Source organism: Chroicocephalus ridibundus, chromosome 9 (genome assembly GCF_963924245.1).
Source record: "Chroicocephalus ridibundus chromosome 9, bChrRid1.1, whole genome shotgun sequence".
NCBI classification, from domain to species: domain Eukaryota; kingdom Metazoa; phylum Chordata; class Aves; order Charadriiformes; family Laridae; genus Chroicocephalus; species Chroicocephalus ridibundus.
The window spans coordinates 34311828-34334236 of NC_086292.1; the positions used below are offsets into that span (position 1 = coordinate 34311828).

At 37.8% G+C, this 22409-nt stretch overlaps 1 protein-coding gene across 2 annotated transcripts in view; it reads right to left on the bottom strand.

The window, feature by feature from the left end:
- Positions 1–22409, bottom strand: part of LIPC (lipase C, hepatic type) — a 62044-nt gene that overhangs the window by 7526 nt on the left and 32109 nt on the right. Inside the window, exons 2-6 of one of the 2 annotated variants that reach the window (XM_063346944.1) lie at positions 11345–11532; positions 9560–9739; positions 7018–7135; positions 4794–5027; positions 3144–3386 (exon numbers count right to left, since the gene is read on the bottom strand). In XM_063346944.1, the coding sequence (XP_063203014.1) occupies positions 3144–3386; positions 4794–5027; positions 7018–7135; positions 9560–9739; positions 11345–11532 (963 nt within the window). The remainder of the gene's footprint in view (positions 1–3143; positions 3387–4793; positions 5028–7017; positions 7136–9559; positions 9740–11344; positions 11533–22409) is intronic. The other variant, XM_063346945.1, reaches the window with a different exon arrangement.

Below are 22409 nucleotides of genomic sequence, written 5' to 3' on the forward strand. Positions count from 1 at the left end.
GGATGGAGAAAAAAGATAACCTGGGCCGAGTTCCCTTTGTAGGATAAAGCGTTCTTCCTTGGGAAATATTTCAGCTTTTCTGAAGTTTAATTGTTGGAAATTCTGGCAAGCCCTCTATCTAGTCACCAGACAAATCCTTATGACTGGACGTGGCTAGAGATGTAAAATACAGATTGAAGACCTTACGCAATGTAGTCAGGCTTTTTCTCTGAAGGGCTACATAATTGCCCTGCAAAACAGATGACTCACAAACTTTCCTTGACTGCATAGTGAACATTGTGCTTAACATGCATCCATTAACAATATGGCTTTGTTCAAGCACATTATTGTAAGAAAGATGTCATTAATGCTTCAAGATTTGGTGGGTTTCTAGAAGAACAGTGTTTACGAAAGTCTTTGAATGTTGTCAGAATGAAGAGTGCCCAAGAAATCGTCAGTGTACTGATTACAAGCAGTTTGACATTTAGTAAGTTATGAAACCCCACCCCCCCACCCCAACATACAGTTAGGGGCCACGTGCACACAGATATTGTCAGCTAGATTTGAATGTCCAAAACTCTTCTGTCTGGTGATTCTACCAGCTGCCTTCTTGACAAAAACGATAGATTTAGTTGTTAATAGAAATTACTTAGGGTTTTCTTAATTACCAAAGACCACAGGGTATTTGGAAGAATTAGGGGTGTTGCATTTATCCTTGCAATCTGGTCAAGTTACAGATGGGAAACTGTTCTGGCAGACATTATTGCACACTAGTTTTTGCGCAGAAAGATGCTCTTTCCTCATTTCTTCTCCTCGCCTGCTGGAGGCTTCACGACATCTGAGAACGGCTCCACCGTACTGCTCAGGCAGTCATCTTTTTATGCGTATGCGCAGATAAATTATTATTTTTTTTTATTTGTGCGGCTCTGGGTGTTCACAATGGAAGGTATTTGCTAGAAAAGCTCTATCTTTTTGTTGTTTCATAGTTACTGTATGTTAGTGAACAGTGTATTTTCTTTTGAAAAGGTGTCACTCGGTAGAAAATGAAATGGCTGATTCTTTGCTGCAAACCTGATGGTAATAGGCAGGGAAGCTTGTTTACAGATCACTTTTAATAATGTAAAAATTGATTGTTCTAATGTATATTCTGATAAAGCCTGGGGTTTTGCTGTGGGTATGATGCACATAGGAAAAAGGTGAGCGTATTCATGTAAAAACTCTGACGCAGGGTCCCATCACACAGCTTTATTATAAATGTTAACTTCTCTGTAACAAGTATTTTTTGTTCGAACTGGATTAACGTACGCTTCAGAATATAATGCTGTTAACTTGAAAAATGAAATGTCAGATTTTGTGAAAACGCAGAAGATTGTGAAGTGTAATGCTGAGTTTCTCAGTTTTCCTCAAACATTTTTTTAAAAGCGTTACAAAGATGACTTTGTACGCATCCTCCCACAGTTGCCGCCTTGTTTGGGAACTTTTGTGAAAGGAAGCCATTGTCTGGGGCACTGACAGCCGCATATGCGCCTAGGATGTTTTTTTGAAGCAAAAACAGCTCCAAGCATAAAAACGCGACATGTTTCAAATTGAAATCAAAGCCAATAAGACACAGATATTTTACCACAAACTGAAACTGTCTCCATCTCCAGAGAAGAATGCAACATGAGGACTGGGTTTCTGTGCCCAGGTGTGGTGGTAGCAGAGACTGTGTCCTCAGAGCAATTTGCTTTTCTGATTCTGACGGTGACCTGGCTGTATTGAACCAAAATTACGTTGGGAGCTAGATGCGGCCTCTAGAATTTTTTAAATCTACTTCAAGTAGCTTCCTGAGGCATTTTAAATAGCATAAGAAGAGATTCAGCTGCTGTGAGTATCAATCAGGGCTGAGCAGACCCCTCTGGAGCCATCACCATGTACTTCACAGCTGCGTTTGTGGAAGAACTCCAAATTTGTTTTAAAAGTACCTGAATTTTCGTGTTCTGTTTTTGGTTTTAATCTGTGATACTACAGTTGAGTACCAGGCACTGTGGGGAAACAAGGTGTGTAATGCAAGTAGCATTTTTAAGCATTTCTCCTCAGGACTGGAAAGCCCTTGAGCGCTGAGGAGAAGAGGGGGCTGTGGTGAGGCTATGGCCGCTTGGTGAGAAGCCAGGTGTGCTTCGCAAGACTCCTCCATGCCTGGTGGCCTTCGGCAACGACCGGGAGTCCTGCCCAGGCTACACGTGCTGCTACTCACCACATGCCCCATCAATAGCCGGGGAAGGAGGTCGTGAGGAGGAATGCCATGCGCCAAAACTCCTGCACCGAAAGTCTCTTGGAAGAAGCGTGTCCCTGCCATTCATCCCCCACAGCCTTGCTTGCTCTCACTTTAAAACGTACGTAAACTTTCCCACTGGCATGGGAATGTCTGCTCAACAGCATCAGTCGCCTCATGGGCTCTCTGACAGTTGGGTTGTAAACAGCCGACGGCCAGGCCCAGGCCATTTTGTAATGGAGACTGGCAGATAGGCCCCGTTTCCCTGTCAGACTGCTTCCCCTCTGTCTGGTATGATGTGCAAGAAACCACATTTATTGTCTCTCTGAGCTTAGAAAATTGTTACTTTGTGCTCTCGATAAAGTAATTTAATGGAGATAAACCTAGAGTACTAGTCCCTTTATTTTAGTGCTACAGTTCTACCCTGTAAAAGTCCATGCTATTCTGTGGTCTATGCATTGTTTGAAAAGTAATAATTTATATGTCATCTTGTAGACTAATTGCAGATAAAATTTGGGCAAACTCGGAACTGAAGGTTTTAAGGCCTCCCAGAGCAATTATGCTGCTTTTTTGGCTTGGCTGTATGCCTGCATATGTTATAACAAACTCGCACAGGCCAGTTGCAGGAAAATCCTGTAAATCAGGACTCTGAGCACCTCTGAGGCCACAGATCCACAGTTAGCCTGTGGCAAGCATGCAGCATGCTTTTTCCCACAGAAATACTAAGAGTCAGGATCTTGATGAAAGGGCACCAAGACAGCCTACTGGGATGCTCAGTTGTCTCAGCAAATTGATTATTCCCGTAGATGTTATAAGCTTTAACAAATGGGTGAACAGGATCACACAAAGCTTAGGCACATCCTCACACTTTGTGATCAATCTGGAGACTGTAACAAGTATTCCCACAAACCTTTGAAAGGCATATGTGCTCTTGTTTTCAAAAAGAGTTGTCTACTTTTGGGGAGCCTTTCCTCCCTGATGTTGTAGCCCAGTGTGTTGCACCGGTTCTTTCTACAGCTGAGGCACATTCCTTTGTTGAAAGTGTTGATGTCGTTGCACCCGTATGCTGTGCTTTGCTTGTCGTTGTGAAGCAGAGAGTCGATGAACAAATGAACTGACCTCTCGTGGGCACATTTCACGGTTTGAGTGATGCCTGAAAAAAATGCAAACAACAGAATTTTGCATTGCCCTTCTTCCTCTTTACCATTTCAACAGCAGAGGAGTACAATAATGAACTGTAAACATATGGTATTGTTTTCCCCCAACCCCCTTTACTACTAAAACATCATGATTTTACCTCAAATCATACATTGTAGCAACTTTACTTTTAGGGTCATCCAAAAATAGTTTGTCTGAACCCACATGATAATAAAATTGAATAATTTGCTGCTTAGCCTTCTTTAGCCTGAGTATTTAAGACTGCAAATATGAACCTTGATTTTATTATCCTGGCTGCTTTGGTTAATATGAAAAAAATATGAGGCTATATGTAGCCTTTCAGATCATGCCTCATTAAAGACAGCAGTTGAGTGGTGGAACACTGTTGTCTCGTGGATGCTAGCGTGGTAATGTCATATTTTGTCCCTATCAGAGAGAATAACTCTCATGTTGAATTGAATTTTGCTTACAGCTACCACTGGGGGAAAAGGAGAAAAAAATTTATTAAATGCATTAAAAATTATTAAATACATAGATCTGCTTTTGCAAGAAGTATGTATCTTTTTCTTCCTTAGGTATGATCAAATTATTTTCTTCTGTGTAATTGGCATATATCATGAGGGACTGTTTTTATATGTCTTCACTGATAAGCTTTCTAGCTGATGCTTGGTTTCACATTTGTCATGAAATATCTGCTAACGAGTAAGGCCTACTTTTAGATAGTGTGATGATAGCTGAGAAATGTTTTTGCGATGCAGTATGCTGGGTGAACAGTAGTCTTTTGGGGATTTTCAGTGAAGAGTTCTGGTTGTCACTGTGCGTCGGTACCTTATATTTTTTCAGTATGTTGCATCAGCTTCTCTATGCGTTTATGTTTAGGTACATTGGAATTAAGCTGCTATATATAAAACCTAGCCTGGAACACTGGCAGTCAGGTCCTAGAGAAAGCATCATCTGCGCAGCTGAAAGACGAGGAGTTGGGAAAAGGTGAACTAAGGAGGTGAGTAGTACAGCCCTGTGTTTTATTTGATTTGAAATAATTAATTGCACACTAGATGAATCTGGCTTAATTAGAATAAGTTTTCTCATTTCCTCTACCGCTAAAACAAATACCTTTGAAATTATTCAGAAGTGCTTGACAGCAGGATGCTCATGGCCTCATTTTCAGAGGCCATGAGAACTAGGCAGCCAAGTTCCTTGCTGGGGTCGGTAAGAACAGTTTGAACTCGATACAAGTAAAAAATCAGTAACCAATTTCTAGAAAAGAAATTTTCGTGCATATAATGGGAAATAATGCTCCCATTAGATACTGTTTATGATCACAGAGATATGTAAAGGTTTCCCAGAGACAGCGTCAGTGCAGCTGCAATGCTGCTTCCCCTTTTGTGCCACTGGTTCTTACCAGTAATTCCGTATTGTGCAATGTGGTTATACACATGCATGATGTGACAGCCAGGCTGAAAGGTGCCTCCGTTGGGATAAAAGTCGAAATGAGCCACAGGCTGCTTGATGCCAACACTGAGACCCATGTGCTGTTTAGTGAATGTATGAATTGCGTCTACGAAGTTTGCATCATCTGGAGATAAACGGTCTGTTGGCGACATTCCTTCAAACAAGGGACCAGCAGGGTCAAGGCCTGCAATAAATGCAAATAATCCAGTTGTGATATAGTGCAGATGGGCTGTTCTTTTACTGTTATGAGAAAAGCCTGTGATAAATACTTAAAAAAAGACAGCACTAGTACTTTACAAGGTCTTTCACTGATAGAAACAATGCTGGGAACACTTGTCCTGCAGAAGGTACCTGGTTACATCAAAAGGTAAAGTAAACACAGGCGCTGTAATGAACAGTAACTACTACATGCACAAGGACACAGGCCCAGAGATAGATGTGTTTGTTATAGTCAAACCATGCTTGCTACTGCTTTGTCACCTGAGGGATGTTTACTTAATTTTGTTCTTTCATACTCTAGAGGTCATGCATTTCAGAGGCCCTTTTGAAAACACCAGTCCCACAACAAGGTTGACTTTTAGCCCACATTTGTGACCTGAAACTTTATAAAGCTTCACTTATACCTTATAAAAGAGCTATATGTCTGCTAGATGTTGTTTATAATAATTTTTCAACTTTAAAAGTCTTCAAGGCAAATTATTACAGTATTCAGAAAAATAATATTCCATTTAGGGATTCTTGCTGATTTTTAGTTTGCTAGATATTTTTGTATGGTGCTCTTTTTGGTTGGGAGCTGATTTATGGAAAAGAACTGCCTGCGTAGTTTAAAGCTGCCTTCAGTTTTGAGGACAAACTTCTAAATTTGAGATTCTTCAGCTGGTGCTATGGACTAATGTAGTTGCATAGATGTAACTGGACAAGACTAATAACACAGGCTACAAGAAGGGATGTCACCCTGAAGGAATACTTTTCCTTTTATTTTTAATAGCTTTTATCACTATGATTTTTTGGAGCTTACTGTTACAAGTCTAAATAAATTTTGCTGAAGAGCGCATATAGCTGTCACAATAAAGAATGTGTTTTAATGCTTTTTATTTATCCGTTATCAAGGTTTCATGTACTAATATGGTTTGAACAGGCAGTGCTGATGAACTAAGCACTTTCAGTGTATACACAGATGTAGTATCATGACACATGGTGTAAAACCAGCTTCTTGGCATGCAGGCACTCTCAAAAGAGCTGATTTTATAAGAGACTATGTTTGTGGCAATGAATCCAAGATCAGAATTGGGACTTCAAACTTCAGTCACACGTTTGCCTCACTCCCAACTCAGATTGAAGTAAAATGTTTTCTCTGATAACTTAAACGTGACTGACGTGGTCCTCATAATATGCACTTCTGTTTTGGTTTTGTTTTTTTTTTTTTAAGCTGTTGCTGTGCATTAGATGTGGTACTGTATACAGTGTATCAATAACTTATAAATATATTTTCATTACACTCATAATTAGTACAGTTACAAAACATTACAGAAGGTTCAAAATACCACTAGTCAAAACAACGAAGTGTTATGTTAACTTTGTTTACTGTAAGCATTGATTAGGGATACTCTAATGATAAACTTCTTGTAAAATGTAATGCAGAACTGTCTTTTTTGCCACAGGAGAACTGACTTCAATTCACTGTATGAGCAATGTACCACAATTGAAAGTTCAAGCACAATTAGACAATTTTCTTAATGTAATTTTCTTTTTAAAATGGGTTGGTAATAATGAACAGTGTATTTGAATGGCTTTGGGTCAAGACAGTGACCAAAGATCCAAGGTTAGTGGCTAACATTGAGTTTAAGGTGTTACTGGGAATAGACACAAGATAAATTTAGCAACATCCAACTTGGAACTTTGGTTTATGGTTTGCGATCCCCACACTTGTATATTCCTTATGTCATAATTTGGACTGAGGTAGGAAAGATAAAAGTTAGAAATGCTATGATACTTCATTTTGAAACGTGTTTTCATTAGATTTTCTAAATCTAATTTCTAAACCAATGGGATGAAACTTCTGAACTGTGGCAAATACTGCTATTCAAGAGCTAAATATTGATATGACTTTGATACATATTTATGTAACTTAAATCAGTTGACTGTTACATTTCTTAATATTATAAGTCTTTTACCTGTAATTCTTCCAATCTTGTTTGTACCGCTGATAAAACTTCCAGCAAATCCTGAAACATGAGCTCCTAGGCTGTACCCAATCAGATGAGCATTGCTTCTGGAAAATTGAACCGATTCCTGGAAGATAGCAGCAGCTTGATTTATATGCAGAAAATGTGAAAAGTAAACAGTGAAATACTTACTACAAGCTAGGAATGCCGTGAATTACAACACAAGAAATGTGTGTATTTATGATGGAGGTCAAATGAGGTGCATGGATCATGCACAACGTTTCTTTGCTGCCTGAATGTTATTCCTTGCCTCCTTTTCATGCAGCAGGAAAATGCCACACATTTGGGCACTGCTACTTATGTGCTATGCTCAGGAAAACCATCAACACAGATAGTAGGAGTTTTGTTACTTTTTGTTGCAAGTGATGCAAATGTGCATTGCCTTTTGTCTGCAGCATTTGACTTTCCTATGACCATAAAATGGATATCTGTCCTTAAACTTCAGTGTAAAACAATCTTTCATAGGAATGGCTGTGCTTTTTTTGCCTGAGATACTAGCACAAGCCAAATTAGAAGCCAAAGTATGAAAACATTGATCAGACACGTTAAGTGATACGACAATGACATTTCTTGTACGGATTTGTACAAAACTGGGTATCTGATCTGAAACAAACCTATTGAAGCAGAATTTGCTTCAGGCCCTTCTTTCTAGTTGATCAATACTATCTAGATCTTAAGCATTTCACCTGAGCTTCATGGCTCAAAGTTTTTCTGACTTGTAAAGACACCTGTGGCATATTTTTCTTGCAGGAAAGGCAAGCCTCAGTTTTAATTTCATTGTGGACATTGCCTGTCCCACTGGAGTGGCATTACAGTCTCGATACCTCTCTCTTGTGACTATGAGGTGAAACTTGTCAACCTTTTTTTGAGAGAGGCAGCTCTTAGAAATCACAAGATCTTACCAATTTTCTTGGCAGGTGCTATAGAGATGGATGTTATTGAGGTTGTTACTGATCATGCCCTATTAACTCTTGGACTAAGAGTGCTAAGATTAATTTTTATTCTTCATTAAAGTGTTGCAGAGCACTGCAGTTCTTGTTACAACCCTTGAAGATATTTCTGTCTGTAAGCAGACAGAAGCATAGTGGAAAGACAGTTATAGGAGTTGGAATGAAGGGTTTTTTAACTTTTTAAACTCAGGAGGGATGCTTCTCAACAGAAGGAAGGTTTACTGCTTGAACACCCTCAATTGAACGCTGTGAAAATTTGTGGTATATTTAAATCCTGGAATATATCATGGTACAAGAGAAGCTACCTATAGTGCTGGAGTGAGGACTCATTTATTCAAGCCTCTATTTGTTTGCTGTCTTCAATGTTGACAATGTGATTTGTCCTCCTGGGAACTGAACAAAGTCCACCATGTGATTCATTCAATAATTAAACAGCTTCAAAATACGGCGTTAGGCTCCAGCAACTTAAACTGCATTTGATCAAGAGCTTGTCTGCAGCATTACAAGGTTTCTTGTAACGTCAAAACAAATAATAGTGACTCTGGCTCTTCTGCCTTCTCTTTTGTACCCATTGTCCCTAACTGGGCATGGTCCCTGACAACAACTTCTAGCCCTGCCATTCCTGTTGAAAGCAGCTTAGCCCTTAAACGATATTTGCTTCAGCTTTGCAGTGTATTTCCGTTCCACCTTAGGATCCCTGTATTTAAATTAATGTATTCAAAAATTCATTGTGAGGTACAGAAGTATAATTTAATTTCAAATTAGATATCTTAAGTTAGTAGTTAGTACTAGAGATAGATGAAATAAGAGTTGCTTAGGGTGCCTGGTTTGTATGAGTGATTCTCATTCTTGTGTTGGCTTTCTGCCTTTTCTTAAATAGTGCTGGAGACCAGTGATCCCTTGCAGACACGTCTGCAGCCCTTTCAATCCAGCCATGGCCGCTGTTCCCTATGTGGCAGGGGTTTTGATAAGTAGTCATTATATTAGTGTGGCTCCATACTCACTACTGCCTCCATGTCATCTACCTTGTGAGGCATGTCTGTCCTCTTAAAAGGTCTGCCTTTACGTTCTGGATGTCTATGCCATTATTTTAGAATACTCTTGGGGGAACTGAGGCAAAAATTAGGCACAATGTCATACTTGAATTCTGCATCAAAAGCAGAAATTAAGCACAGATAACGTAAACCCAGTTTACTGAACTAACCACTAGCAAATGACAATGTGTTCTTGCTTTCAAATTGTGGGACTCTGTCAGCTGTCTATACACAGGCTAATTGAAAAGCTAAAGTAGCATGAAATTATCTCACCTCTAATGATATATTAAAATATTTTTATAAACAAGACCACTTGCTTTTTCTCTCTTGCATGATGAGTTTTATGAAGTCATATGAAAGTTTATGGAAGTTTATGTATTAAAGAAACGTCAGTGATGGAAATGAACAGCATTTAACCAGCATAGTATTTCAGAAAGGTGGTAGAAGCATAAGAACAGGTAAATAGGTCTTTTCCAGAGAAACATGTGTTGATCTGGGGGCTCTTACCTCCAGCCATTCCAGGAAGTCTGCTATCTCCTGTCCTATGTAGCGTGTATTTTGTACAGCAATGGGATAGTGCTGGTGAGCAAATGTAAGCCAATCTGCAATGATCACGTTAATTTGTTTATGCTGAGATTTCAGAGCTGCTGCCATTTTCCATATCCAACCTTCTAACATCCCATCTACCTGTTTTATTAAAAAAAAAAAAAGGAAAAAGAAAAATTCATAAGGGAAAGCAATCTCTGCCAAATACTTCTTGTGAAAAGCTCAAGGAAACGAAAACCATAATATAAACAATGAGGGCTTAATGCTGATAACTAGGTAGGGGCTTCAGCATGCTTCAGTGATGAGAATCTTTGGGTTTTGGTGGACAAAAAAATTAAGAATCTGTATAAGAACTGTATAATAATTAAATGATGTCCCTAAGTATTTTCAGTCATCCTGAGATAATTGGTAGTACTGATTAAAAAGAAAGACAGAAATGCCCAGAAAATTTCTGATTTCCTTCAAGAGCAGCTGTCCCTGTAAATTTAAGCTAAAAGGGTTGGAGAGGGAGGGAAGTTTGAAGGTTGCAGACCACCAGGCATTTACGTTCTACAGCCATTCCATTTGGAGATCTGCTTTTTTTTTTTTTAAGTCATTCTTTTTTTAAGGACCTGATCACAATTTCCTTACCAGCATCAAAGACTGCTTCTGATTCAATGGACCAGAATTATTATTTAATCTATCAGATTTAATTGTTGCCCTAGTTGCATGTCTTTCCTCAATTGATGGAACATCCTTATATTTTCTGGTGTTTTAATAGAATTTGGGAGTCTCAGTTCTGGGTTTCCATACATAATCCTATAAGATCCCAACATCTCTGCAGATTACGTTAACAATGCATGATTAACTTCAATGGCAGCAGCCTCAGGTCCATGGTTTGTCTTTAAGGTAGGGTATAGGTTTTGAAGAGATTCTTATTTATGAGGCTTGGCTAATGTAATCTGGGGCAATATTTTATCCAAAGTCAGCTCTGCTGTTATCTGTTAATGGTGTTGTATGCGTCAAGGGTAGTGTTCAGAGTTTCTCTGCATATTTGCAGATGTGCAAGAAAGATCCATTTTGCCACCTGGTGCGATGGCATTGATTCTATGAGAATCAAGGATCTCTTAAAATGACATTATTTCTTATCCTGCCTTTTCTTTGGAGTTGTTTGGTGTTTTTTTTCCGACTGAGAAGCAGATCAAGAGTCACTCTTAGTACTGCTACGCTTTTGAGAAAGGTTTCATGGTGGATTTTTTTTTTTTTACAGTTTAACTGGAAGCAGTTCAGTGATAATTCATTGATGTTGAAGGCTTCATTTTCAGCAGAAGGCGCTTATAGAGAAGTTCTCTTTAAAGGGGTATCAGTGAGAAATATATGGGGAGATTGTGTGCACTTCTTTTCAGTAAGTCTGTAAATATCTGGCAGGGAACATATCAGAGAAATGAAACTGGTGTTCAGTCCTCCAGAGGCATAGCACATTAATTCAGCTACTTGTTCGAACTCTGCTGGCTTTAAACCAGGGCTGAATCTAATCCTTGGCGTGGGAATCCCATATGAAAAATTGCTTGTAGACTCTTCCTTCAGAATCTCAGTGGGGAATATCCACTTTGTGTTATTTCTAGCCATGACTGCTATCAGGGAAATCCACCATCTTTCTAATCGCAGCTTTTCTTCTGAAGTTACTTTTGGCACTAGCATTAATGAGAAGGGAAGTATATAAAATCAGATGTGGTTTTGAATTAAAAATAAAATGTGAGTTCATACCGACCAGCCATGGACTATCATCACCAGAGGAAGAGAGGCATTGAAATGGCATTTGTCAAGAGTCTCCAACTGATTAAAAAAAATCTGACAGCCTTCTTCATTTGTATCTGTATAGAGTCGAAATTTGGTTTCAAAGTTTTGCTGATCTTTCTTTGTTCTAGTGTGCTGACTCTGTGATCCCAGTGCCTCTGAAATGAAATCCATAACAACAGTCATAATAGGATGTAATCTAAAACCTGAAGAAGTTACTAGTGAAACACAGTTTATAAGACAAAGTAAACTAGTAAGATTGAAAGTCTAGCTATGTATAATTACTCTAAGTAGGCCTAAGATGTACATTTTGGATCAAAAAAGTGATCTCTCTCAAAATTTGAGATAGTCTAGATGTGCCTCTGAGTCCATCTATTTCAACAATAACAATTACACAGGAAATATTGATCTTAGTGCTACAGGCCCTTATAGAATGCGTAAGTATTTTAAAACCACAGTACAGATGTTGTGATTTTACAATGTTAGTTCATGCACAGGCAAACACATTCATAGGCTATTAACTCTGCAAGGCATATTTCACTAATGTGCATTGGGTAGTAATTGCTGAGCAAGCATCATTACACTAAAATAGCCATTTTATTCGGGGTTATAACTCTGCTTAGAGACTTAGGCGACTGCTTAAAACTATTAGACCACATTATAAATGATTCTTTTTCAATAAAAAGGCAAGATGAAATTTTCTTGTTCTAGTTTTAGTGCTTTTGTTGGTTTTGTTTTTAGATAAAATAGCTTGATAAATATAGGACAGCATTTTCAGAAATGTCTATTAAATACCTGGGTTGGTATCTGTATTTAAGAAGTGGGATCAAGGGGAACTGTGGTCTTATTGACATTATAAGCTTAGAAAGAAAAACATTAATATAGAGAAATTGCTGAAAAATGTAGTAAAATAAAGCAAAAGCTTACAAAAAGGATGTTATGACATGCAAGTCTGGTGGTTCTAAGACTTCAGACAGTTTATTTTAGTTATCTGAAAATAATCCATGTAATAAATTATTAGTTAAGGTAGAAAAAAGGGGTTAATAGAAGAAAAGTTAGGGTGTGATGAACTAGACAAATAACAGGTTATACTTCTTTGTGTTGGAATGGAAACTTTTAGTGTGGAGAGAGTTTACTAACAGAGTTCCTTGGGGACTGTTTTTTTGTCTAATCTTGTTTTAATATTTTAATTAAAGAAGCAGGCAGGAAAGGTACAAGACTAACTGAATTTGGGTGGTGTTTGCTGATACTGAAGGGACGAAAAACATCTAAGATCTAGATGACCTTGAAAATACAGCAACAAAAACAGGTAGAAATCTCATACTGTGAAGTGCAAGGTCATACAGTTGATATGAATTTCTCTATAAACGGGGCTTATAAATTGGAAGTGACACAAGAGTAAAAAGACTTGACTGTAGTAATCAATAACAAAACTGACTGAGTCACTCTTGTGATTTGGCTGTGAGAAAGGAGAATATAATTCTAAGACACATCAAGGAAGATGTTTTTGGTAGGAAAAGAACATGTTAGTGCCAATAATGCGTAGCGCTCGTTACCAAGTTCAGGTAATACCAATTCAAGTTGCAACTGCTGCTCAGCAGCACCAATAAAATGGTCGGTGAGGAGGCTTTTGTTTTAATTAGACCGAATGGATCACGAAATAGTCTCAGAGGTGAAAATGAAGTATTTTATTCACTGAGAAAGAAGTTAAAATGATCTGTGTTGGAACTGAACTCACATTACTTAAATTTTAGTTCTTACATTTTTTTTTCTTTCATAAAAGTTCCTTAATAGAACATTAAAGAACATTGCTGGGCATGTTTAGCTTTGCTGGGCATGTTTAGCTTGAAGAAGAGGAGACTGAGGGGAGACCTCATTGCCCTCTACAACTACCTGAAAGGAGGTTGTAGAGAGGTGGGTGTTGGCCTCTTCTCCCAGGTGAATAATGAGAGGACCAGAGGAAATGGTCTGAAGTTGCGGCAGGGGAGGTTTAGGTTAGATATTAGGAGGAATTACTTTACTGAAAGAGTGGTCAGGCACTGGAACAGCCTGCCAGGGAGGTGGTTGAGTCACCATCCCTAGAGGTGTTTAAGAAACGTCTAGATGTGGCACTTCAGGGCATGCTCTAGTGGCGGAGACTGTAGGTTGTTTGGTTGGACTCGATGATCTTAAGGGTCCTTTCCAACCATGAAGATTCTGTCATTCTGTGATTAATATTAGAAATATTGTATTGCATTTTATGTTCTAAGCATATTTAAATTTTGTTGTACCTCACAACTCTTATGTCTGTAGATGTTTTCAGAAAACGTCTAAAATCATAGCATATTCATTTCTGTATTATATCTATAAATGTATCCTGAGGTTCTATGACATTGTTGTCTTGACAAGATTTTGATAATTTACAAGGTGCTTCTGACATATTTGCAGACGAGCCTTTATCCTGTGATCGTATGTAGTGATGGGAAACTCCCATACTTATATATTTGCAGTAGTGACATCTTATAATGAACAGTACCAAGAACCCTAATGTGAAAGCATGCTGGGTTTAGATCAGACTGTATTTTTGCCACATGTCAGTCTTGTTAAAAACTTCGTTCAAGGTTTTATTTTAGTATAATGATAATACATGATACAAACAGCATATTTAATCTGGTTGAGTGAATGGCAATTCTGGCAAGAAAACCCCCAAACTGAACTGTGCTGGATGTGCACTGTGTTCTATTTGTCGACAATTATTGTCCATTCCAAGTAACTCCAGGCAATGTTACGTTTCGCAGCTAGAAAACATTATTGTAGGAAGTTGTTCAGCCTTTTACAAGAGATGAAATTTTAAAATCTTCAAAGTTAGTGAAGGTTTGGTTGTCAAAATTCTTAGCTTCAGTGTCTCACATTTTTCTTTAATAGCACTTTTAACTGTGATAGTTAGCTAGGAGTAATTCTGATCATTTCTCTGATACCATGTCTATTTAAGAGCATTTAGTTGGATTATTTTGCTGGGAGAGGACTCAGTTTCTGAAGAAAGTAATATTATGAGAAAGTTAATCTAGAAAAAGAACTGAAAATTGGAAAGAGTTTCAGTGATGTTGATATTCTTAACCTCCGGTTTATTCAGGCTTTGGTGAGTAGTCTCTATACAAAGATAAGCATTGTGTTCTATTTTTAGCACAAAAAGAAAAACAATAAAAAAAAGTAACTTGCGCCTGTTCCATTGTACACATCCTTTCTTTGTTTTATGCCTTGTTTTCATTTTCTTCTTGCTCTCTCAGTGTTTGTGCAATGCAGAGACGCTTTGTCACTCTCCATATTGTTTGTACGTACTACAGAATACAAATCTAATAAATAGCTGTTTTCTTTATACATAACCCTGAAAGTGCTTGGGGTACTTTAATGGGTGAGCTTTTGGCTTGCCAGTAAGCCTGAGAGAGAGAATTAAAAATACAGTTTGAACTTCAAGGCTGTCGAAGGTTAAAAGTTCCAATAGAATCTGTTGTGTTTATTAGACAAAGAACGGCTTCAATCTGTTAATCCACGTAATGACTTGGAGAAGGAAATAGTCTGAAGATCTTGACTTCTACAACAGGCTCTCACTAAAAATGTCATACCAGTGACTCAGTGACATAATCAAAGGGAACTGCAAAGTTTCATAGGTCAGTTTACAAAAACAACAAAATAAAACTGCTTAAGATTTTCCTGTGCTAGTTGCAGCAAAATTTGCCTAAAGATGTGTCAGGAATGAGGACAAAATATAGTAGGACTATATAATGTTAAGAGCAAAATTTTAATATTTGCGAAGTCATACATTTGAAATTCATCTTACAGTACAGCATAAAAGCTTTGATTAAAATTGGCATTCCCAATTAAGGAAAGTAGCTTTTCTGGCTAGGAGAAATAATATTCAGCATCCTTCTTCCTGTCATGGAACTCTGCAGGAAGAGTTCCTCAATAAGGTCTCACTGAAGAGGCTTGAAAATGGTGTTTCAATGGCACTCACATAATCCATAGGCAATTGAAAAATTAAGTAAGTAAACCTGAACGGATGCTGAGCTTTGGACCGCTGGTATGTTAAGGATACTTAAAAATCATACACATCAGCATGCATACACACCTCACTACCTAGAGACAACGTATTTTTTCTGATTGCCTTCTGACTCTCACTGCAGCCTCCTTTCACGTTCATGAGTGGGTTTGTCTGAGCCTTAATAAATCTCCTGTACCTTTTGGATGGCTTTTACTGCTTTTCATAAGTGGAAATGTTTCCAAAAGAATGCTTATCTATTGTGATATTACTTTAGTGTGATTAGTGTCCAACACATGTAAGAAACACGTGACACAACTATAGTGGTCCCCAGAATTAGAGAATTCTGTTGGGAAATCGAGCAAAGGCAGTGACATGTTAATGATTTTTGTTAGGGCCATGGGAAGTGGAATATATCACAGATCCCGTCATTTCCAATAGCCAGGTTTAGTTTTATCGCTTTAAAGGAGAGCTAATGACGTGGAAGCCTTCAGGTCTCTCAATTTGACAAATGCTTCCCTTAGAGCTATTCTTCCTAGAAGTGTAGTTGTCCATGTTCCTGTTGGATATGGAAAATCCTCTTCACTAACCTCCCCTCTAAGGGAGAAAGCAGAGAATGTAATGTCTTGTTCAGTAATAGCAGAACCATGATTTTTAAAAAATTATTTACATGTTAGTAAGGAAGTTAGACCAAGATGTTATTTCTCCCTTTTTTTAAAATTAGAACACTTTCACAAGGAAAAGTAATTTGAAAAAACACCCAGCATTGAATTTATGGCATATACAAGAACTGTAAAATACGTTCAGAGTATTCAGTACAGATCATTGTTTAGTACAATTTGTTTGCTTGGTGGTCTAAGGCAGAAAGGAGTGCAACCTACTCTCAGAGGCTGCTTATATAAAAATAATTGACGAGACCCTTGTCAGTTCATTTTAAATTCTCTACTTATGCACATCCTGCTGCTGTTTATTTGAAATTGCCTCTTTTGAAAGCATTTGGGCAGGTGGTAGAGAACAGGTACAAACAGTTTCAGTTCCTCAGAGTGCCTTAAACAGGAGTATTGGGGGATCTGGAGAATAAAATGAGAACATCAAAACAAAAATCTTGCTAAAAAAGCTTGGAAAAGATGATGAAACAGACTAAATACAATTGTGTTTTGGTTTCCGCTTGCTGTTGTGTCTTAGCTATTCAGAGACATATCTCTTAAATCACCTATGAATCAAATAATGCATTTATATTTAATAGTTTCAAGAGAGGGAGAAATAAATGCGGTGTAACCTGTCCTGTAAGAAACAAAAACTAGTAGCTTATCCTTTTGCTTTCCTCTAAATTATCTGTTTATTATTTACATGTTTTAGAGTATGTATTTTTATTCCTCTTGCTAAATTTTTGGTTCTGTCATTGGTTTTGAACACTGGGTTGCTTCAAAATTCTCCAACAATTACTTCTTTTTGATTCTTGTGCCTTACTCTCTTAATCTTTCTCTTCCTTGTAAAAACCCTTCTGTACTATGTGAAACTTCAAAACGCATTTTTCACATCTCCTTTATTTAGAATCAAGTATTGAAGTGATGGTTGGAACAGAAGGCAAAGAAATAACACCCACCCTCCAAACTGTTAACTGTTCCTTTTGTCTTTTTATATCAGGTGAAAACTTCATGCAAGAATGCTGGTTCTCAAAAGCTTGATATCTTTTTTATTGTCTGATTAAATTCCTCTTTTCTATCCTTCACTGTGACATAATTTAAAACTATTAGTCTGTTCTCCATTAAAAAGGTGAGTTTAAGTACAATAATGAATAAGATTGTGAGACTGTTGTTGCAAAGAACAGGGGAAACCAGTGCACAAAGAAACCAGCAGCGCCTCTTTGTTTAGAACTCAGCTGCTGGATCCTGGACTGATGCCCTGTGCAGAACAATCCGTCCAAATCTCTCTCTCTTCTCTTGAAAAGGATGCAGAAGGAGGCACCAACCACACAACCATTGAACAGCTTGCATTATTTACAGGGTAACAAATACGCTGTCCTCCTTGTTTCCTCATCTAAAGTAAAATACTTCTAAATACGAATGTTTAAGTGCTACTTGTGCAATGCACAGTTGCTAAACTGAAATTAGTACCCCAGTGGTTTAATCTGATCTAATCTGAATTTTATGAACATAAATACTGGAAAATCATTACAGTATGTCTTTCCAGGAATGCTTTGGGCTAGCACATAATCCAGATCTCAAATTGTTACTATAAATTAATGTTAACTAATAATCATCTCTGCTCCATCTGTTACCTAACCAAAATTTTCATATTTTCAAGTAAAATTTAAAAGCAGGTACGTGTTGCAAAAATACTTTTGCCCTTCATGAAAATGCTTCCTTTCGAATATATGCATGACTAAATTTTTTTGGCCAGGGTTTCTGCCAAGGTATTCAGATGCTGTTTTGGAGCTTGCATTTCCTTTTTCTCGATACTGAAAGCAAAAAGAAGAAATAGTCACAAACTGCCTGGATGAAATATATTTGTTCGTACAATACTATCAGATAGAGGAAGGGGCAAATGAATAAAGACAAATGTAAAACTAAGTAGATTAGGACTTTTCAACCAGAGACAAGACAACTAAGAGTGATATTGATAGAGGTCTATAAAATCATGAATGACCTGGAGAAAATAGAGCAGAGATCACTTGTATGTCTCTCCCAGTACAAGATGTAAGGATTATTTTGGTAACAAAATATTTTTATAGCAAAAGATGATGAAATGGTTCTCCTTGAGACATGTAGTTAATCTGAGGAATTCCTTGCTGGGTATGATGTGGGTATTAAGCATTTATATAAGATTAGGACACACAGGAAGTGTCTGTGTATGAGAAATCCCATGAGGATTACTAAACACATAGACACCACCACTTACTTGGGGAATCCATGAACTGAAAATGGCTGATGACTGGGAGAGTACATGGAGGAAGTGAGATATATATATATGTAAGCTTTCCCTGCTGAGTGTGCGTCTGCTTTTGGCCACTACTGCAGGTGGTTGAACTAGATGGAACTTGGGTTTCATCCACTGCAGTCACTCTTATGTTTGATGTAGAGCTACCTGGCGTTACTTTTGGCTTAGATTTTGGCTGGTTTTTGAAACAGGGACAACCCGTGAAAAGAAACAGGTTTTGGAAATATTTCAGTTGAAAACTTTTTTCCCTCTTTGCATCCAAGTTATCAGGGTTAATATTTGTTGTTGTTAAAAATACTTAATTTTCTGGAAATACTTGTTAATTTTTAGTAATTAAAAAAATAATATTGAAATCATAATTGATGAACAGCGTATTTAGGCTAATTTATTTTGAAATGTTTGGAACTTTGATTTGCAATTTTGTTGCTGTTAAGTTTTGGCTCTTTATCTAGTTTGGGCTGGAAAATGTTCTTGGGATATGAAAATATTTTCGTGTTCAGCTCTAGTGAAAAGTTAAGTCAGCTCTTTCCATGGAAGAGGTGGACAAGAGCTAAACAGGAAATATAGATCAAAGGATTCAAAACTGTATATGTACTTGCTTATAACATTGTGATTCAGAGCATTGTTTTCTTCAATTTAATTTCTAAGGGACCAGGAGAAAACCTCTATTACTTCTGTGCGTATCCCTGGAACCATTTCACATATACTGACGCTATCATGACAGGTGTAAATTTTGATTAAAAAAAGACAGTCTTGCAAAAGATAAGACATTTTTGGAATTGTATTTTAGGATAGCTGTGCTGGAAGTGGGAGTTCATTTTCTTCCTATGGCCTTACTTATTTTGCTGTGTGATCCTGCAGTGAAATTGCTTGTCTGGTGCCAACTTGCTATGTCAGAAATTCAGCATAACTTCTGGATCACAGCATTCCGTAGGACGAGAAGAAATGAAATATATGCAGCAAGAATGTGTGTTTGAAGCTCAGAAAAAAAAAAAAGACAAACGGGGAAATTAGGAGAATGAAAAAACCATAATAATCTTTAGAATATTAGCACAGGAAAGCAATACTAAGTGAAATTCACTCCCTGGGCCATGGGACAAGCCTCCAGGCCAGACTGCTGCATAATAGCTATATTCCCGGGAAGGCAGAGCTGAGGTGGTGGGTGTAGGCGCAAACACAGTATTCTTATTCACAGCTAGTCTTGTCTGCACAGAGAAGTTAGTGAATTGTAGGTTTACTTACAAATTTTTGGTACTAGCTGTTCTCACAAACTTCCCTTGTGAATATTTATGCTTGGCACCATTCTGATACTTAGAAAAAGGCAAATGCCTGTCTCAGAGTTTGCATAAAAGCAGTGGGAAATTGAGAGGTCAATGGTACATGGAAGATGACTGAATGTTACAGTGGAAAGGAGGGTGGGAAAAAAAGGTGGTGGTGGGGATTTGGATGAGTTTTAGCCTTAGGACTGTAGTAGCAACTGCAAAGAGATGAGACAGCTCTCCAGCACCAGGCAGCCGATTGGTTAAGTGGGGGAATCTGCATAGCTTGAGTATGATTACGTCCCAGTCTACCCAAGTGACCTTTGTTCAAGTCAAGAAATAGGATTAATCATCCAAAGGTCTCAGTCTAAGAGTGGTGACTCGGCATCTGATACCTTAAAATTTTTGTACTTCCCTGAAATCTGTATTTTAGAGGAAATAGTGGGAAAATTTTTAGGGATATGTTATTGGGAGGTACATTTTGCTTTAATCAGTCTCTCTTCCCTTTCTTCTTGTTTCCTTTTCTCTTGCCTCTCAGACGTGGCCCTGTTTTTCCACTGTGTCCTTTGATATTATTTTTTTTTAAGAGTTGTTTTATGTTTACTGGCTTTGTCTGAAAGCCTTAGTTAAGCCAAAATAGCTGAGGGGAAATCCTGTTTTTGTAGCACATAGGAACTGTTTGCTTTAACAATCACTAGGTGTGTTCATCTAAGCAAGAGTTTGATGGTTTCAGTGATACGGTATCAAAAGGCTTCAGTCATTTTAAGTGTATCCTGAACTCCTCCAAACTCATCTTTTACAGTGGATGCCTGTAATTATTTCTTATAAAACCTCTACAGTGCACACTGTTTACAAAAGTTATCTCCATGCAATTATGTCTAAAAATTAGACTTCTTATTAAACACTGAATTAATTTTTTTAAAAAATTAGACTCTTTAAGAGGAAGGAAAACTTACTGTGGACATACTTAAAGTAGATTCTGCATATTGAACCAGTGTTAGAGTTTTTATTATCGCTGTCATACAATTTTTGTTGTGATTTTCCTTGTATGGGTGCACTGAGTCCAGATTATAACAATTGCTATCGCTTGAACCATAGTTCACAAAAAATTCTGGAGTGCTTTTGTCTAGTACTCTAGTACAGCTCTCTCTTAGTAAAAGTGGTCACTCAATGGTGTCCTACAAAGATTTGTTAGCACGTTTGGGGTGAGACATTATCAAAATTGGCAGAGCTGTTGCTGAGCTCTGCAGGCCTTTCCAGGAGTCCTGTGAAAATTATTACGCAAGATATTATTTTGTGGAATACTTAATACTATATACATTGTACAACGCAAAAAGTCATTAAAAATATTAACAGCATATAAAACTTTTAGCAGGAGTTTTATCCATTTTACCTGTAAGGCCAGACACCCTTGCACAGTGTGATTCCAATCACAGAGACAGGATGTATAAAAATGATCAAAAATGTATTTTAAAAGTCATGATGCTAAGGTCCAGTGAGTTAGATGGCTAGGCAGCTGATTTGTGTTCCATTCAAAGCCTTAAATCTCAATTTCAAGCGAGATAAAGCTGCCTCTCGGAAGCACTGCAAGGGCAAGCAGTGCTGGAATTCTAACCTGCTACTACAGAGATGGTGAGAATTCTCTTTCTGGGCTTCTGGCAATATTTAGGTTTTGGGTGTAAAATTACAAATTTGGGATGGGGAGAGAAAGAAGTTTTGTTTCCTGATGACTTAAAAAATTGTAGGTTTTGAAGCTGTTCCAAGTCCAAAAATATGGAAACTAGTAGCAGTAAATATGTATTAGAGGGCAGTAAAATAGTACCTAATGACATGTTCCAGTATTATTTGGTCCATAATTATCCACTATAGCTATGTTATTTGTATAATTATCTTACTTAGTGTTGTGTAAAGTGCATACACACAGAGAAACATATATATTTATAAAAATCTATACACAATTGTTAAATGCTATGTATAAATATTACAATGCTTATTTGTACTTGATAAAGGATATGCCATTCCCCTCATTTAATATGAATGAAATATTATTTTGGACATTTGTATTGGAACGTTCAAGTGTTTGATATTCAGAGACCACACACATAAAATGTCCATGAATGTTTCTAAATCTTGGCTGTGCATCTATGCATTGCTGAACACTTTTTACAGGCCCAGAGCATGGTTCTTAAGGCAGGTGAAGGACGTGCTAACAGAACAGCTGTGGTGGTGTGGGTAAACTTGAAAATGCTTGTTACCTATGGGGGTGGTTAAGCTACTTTCTTTCTGAATCTTTCTCACAGTATAAGCGATGGTGACTGCTGATTTGAGCTGCAAAAGGTTGTCTATTCAAAATATGTAGCAAAGGAATCTGTAATTATTTGGGGTAATGTGATCTTCCCACGAGTCAGGATCTCTCCTTTAAGAAGCTTCCTCTTGCTCTTTCCTGAGTATCTATAGCTTTCTTTTTGCTATGATCTAATGCCTGTATCTGTATAAAGCCTTCTGCTGTTGAAGAGACATTGCCTACTTGAGAAGTGTTTGTTTATGTAAACATTGTTCTAGAGACACAGGTGAATGCATGCCCCACTTAAAGCCTAATAGTTGGCACCCTTCAACCCAGTGCACAGACCTTCTAGTTTACGCCCCTTAGCACCATAAGGGTTTGGATTTCTGGAGAAAAGGGACATGCTGGCTTTGCAGGGGCAGAGGAGGAGGAAGACATAGGAGATGCTAGGACTGGAAGAAACCTCTGGGTCTGCTGGAATCTTCCCCAGTTCATCTCAGTGAGACTAACCTGAATAAAGCTGGAGGATGTGGTTGC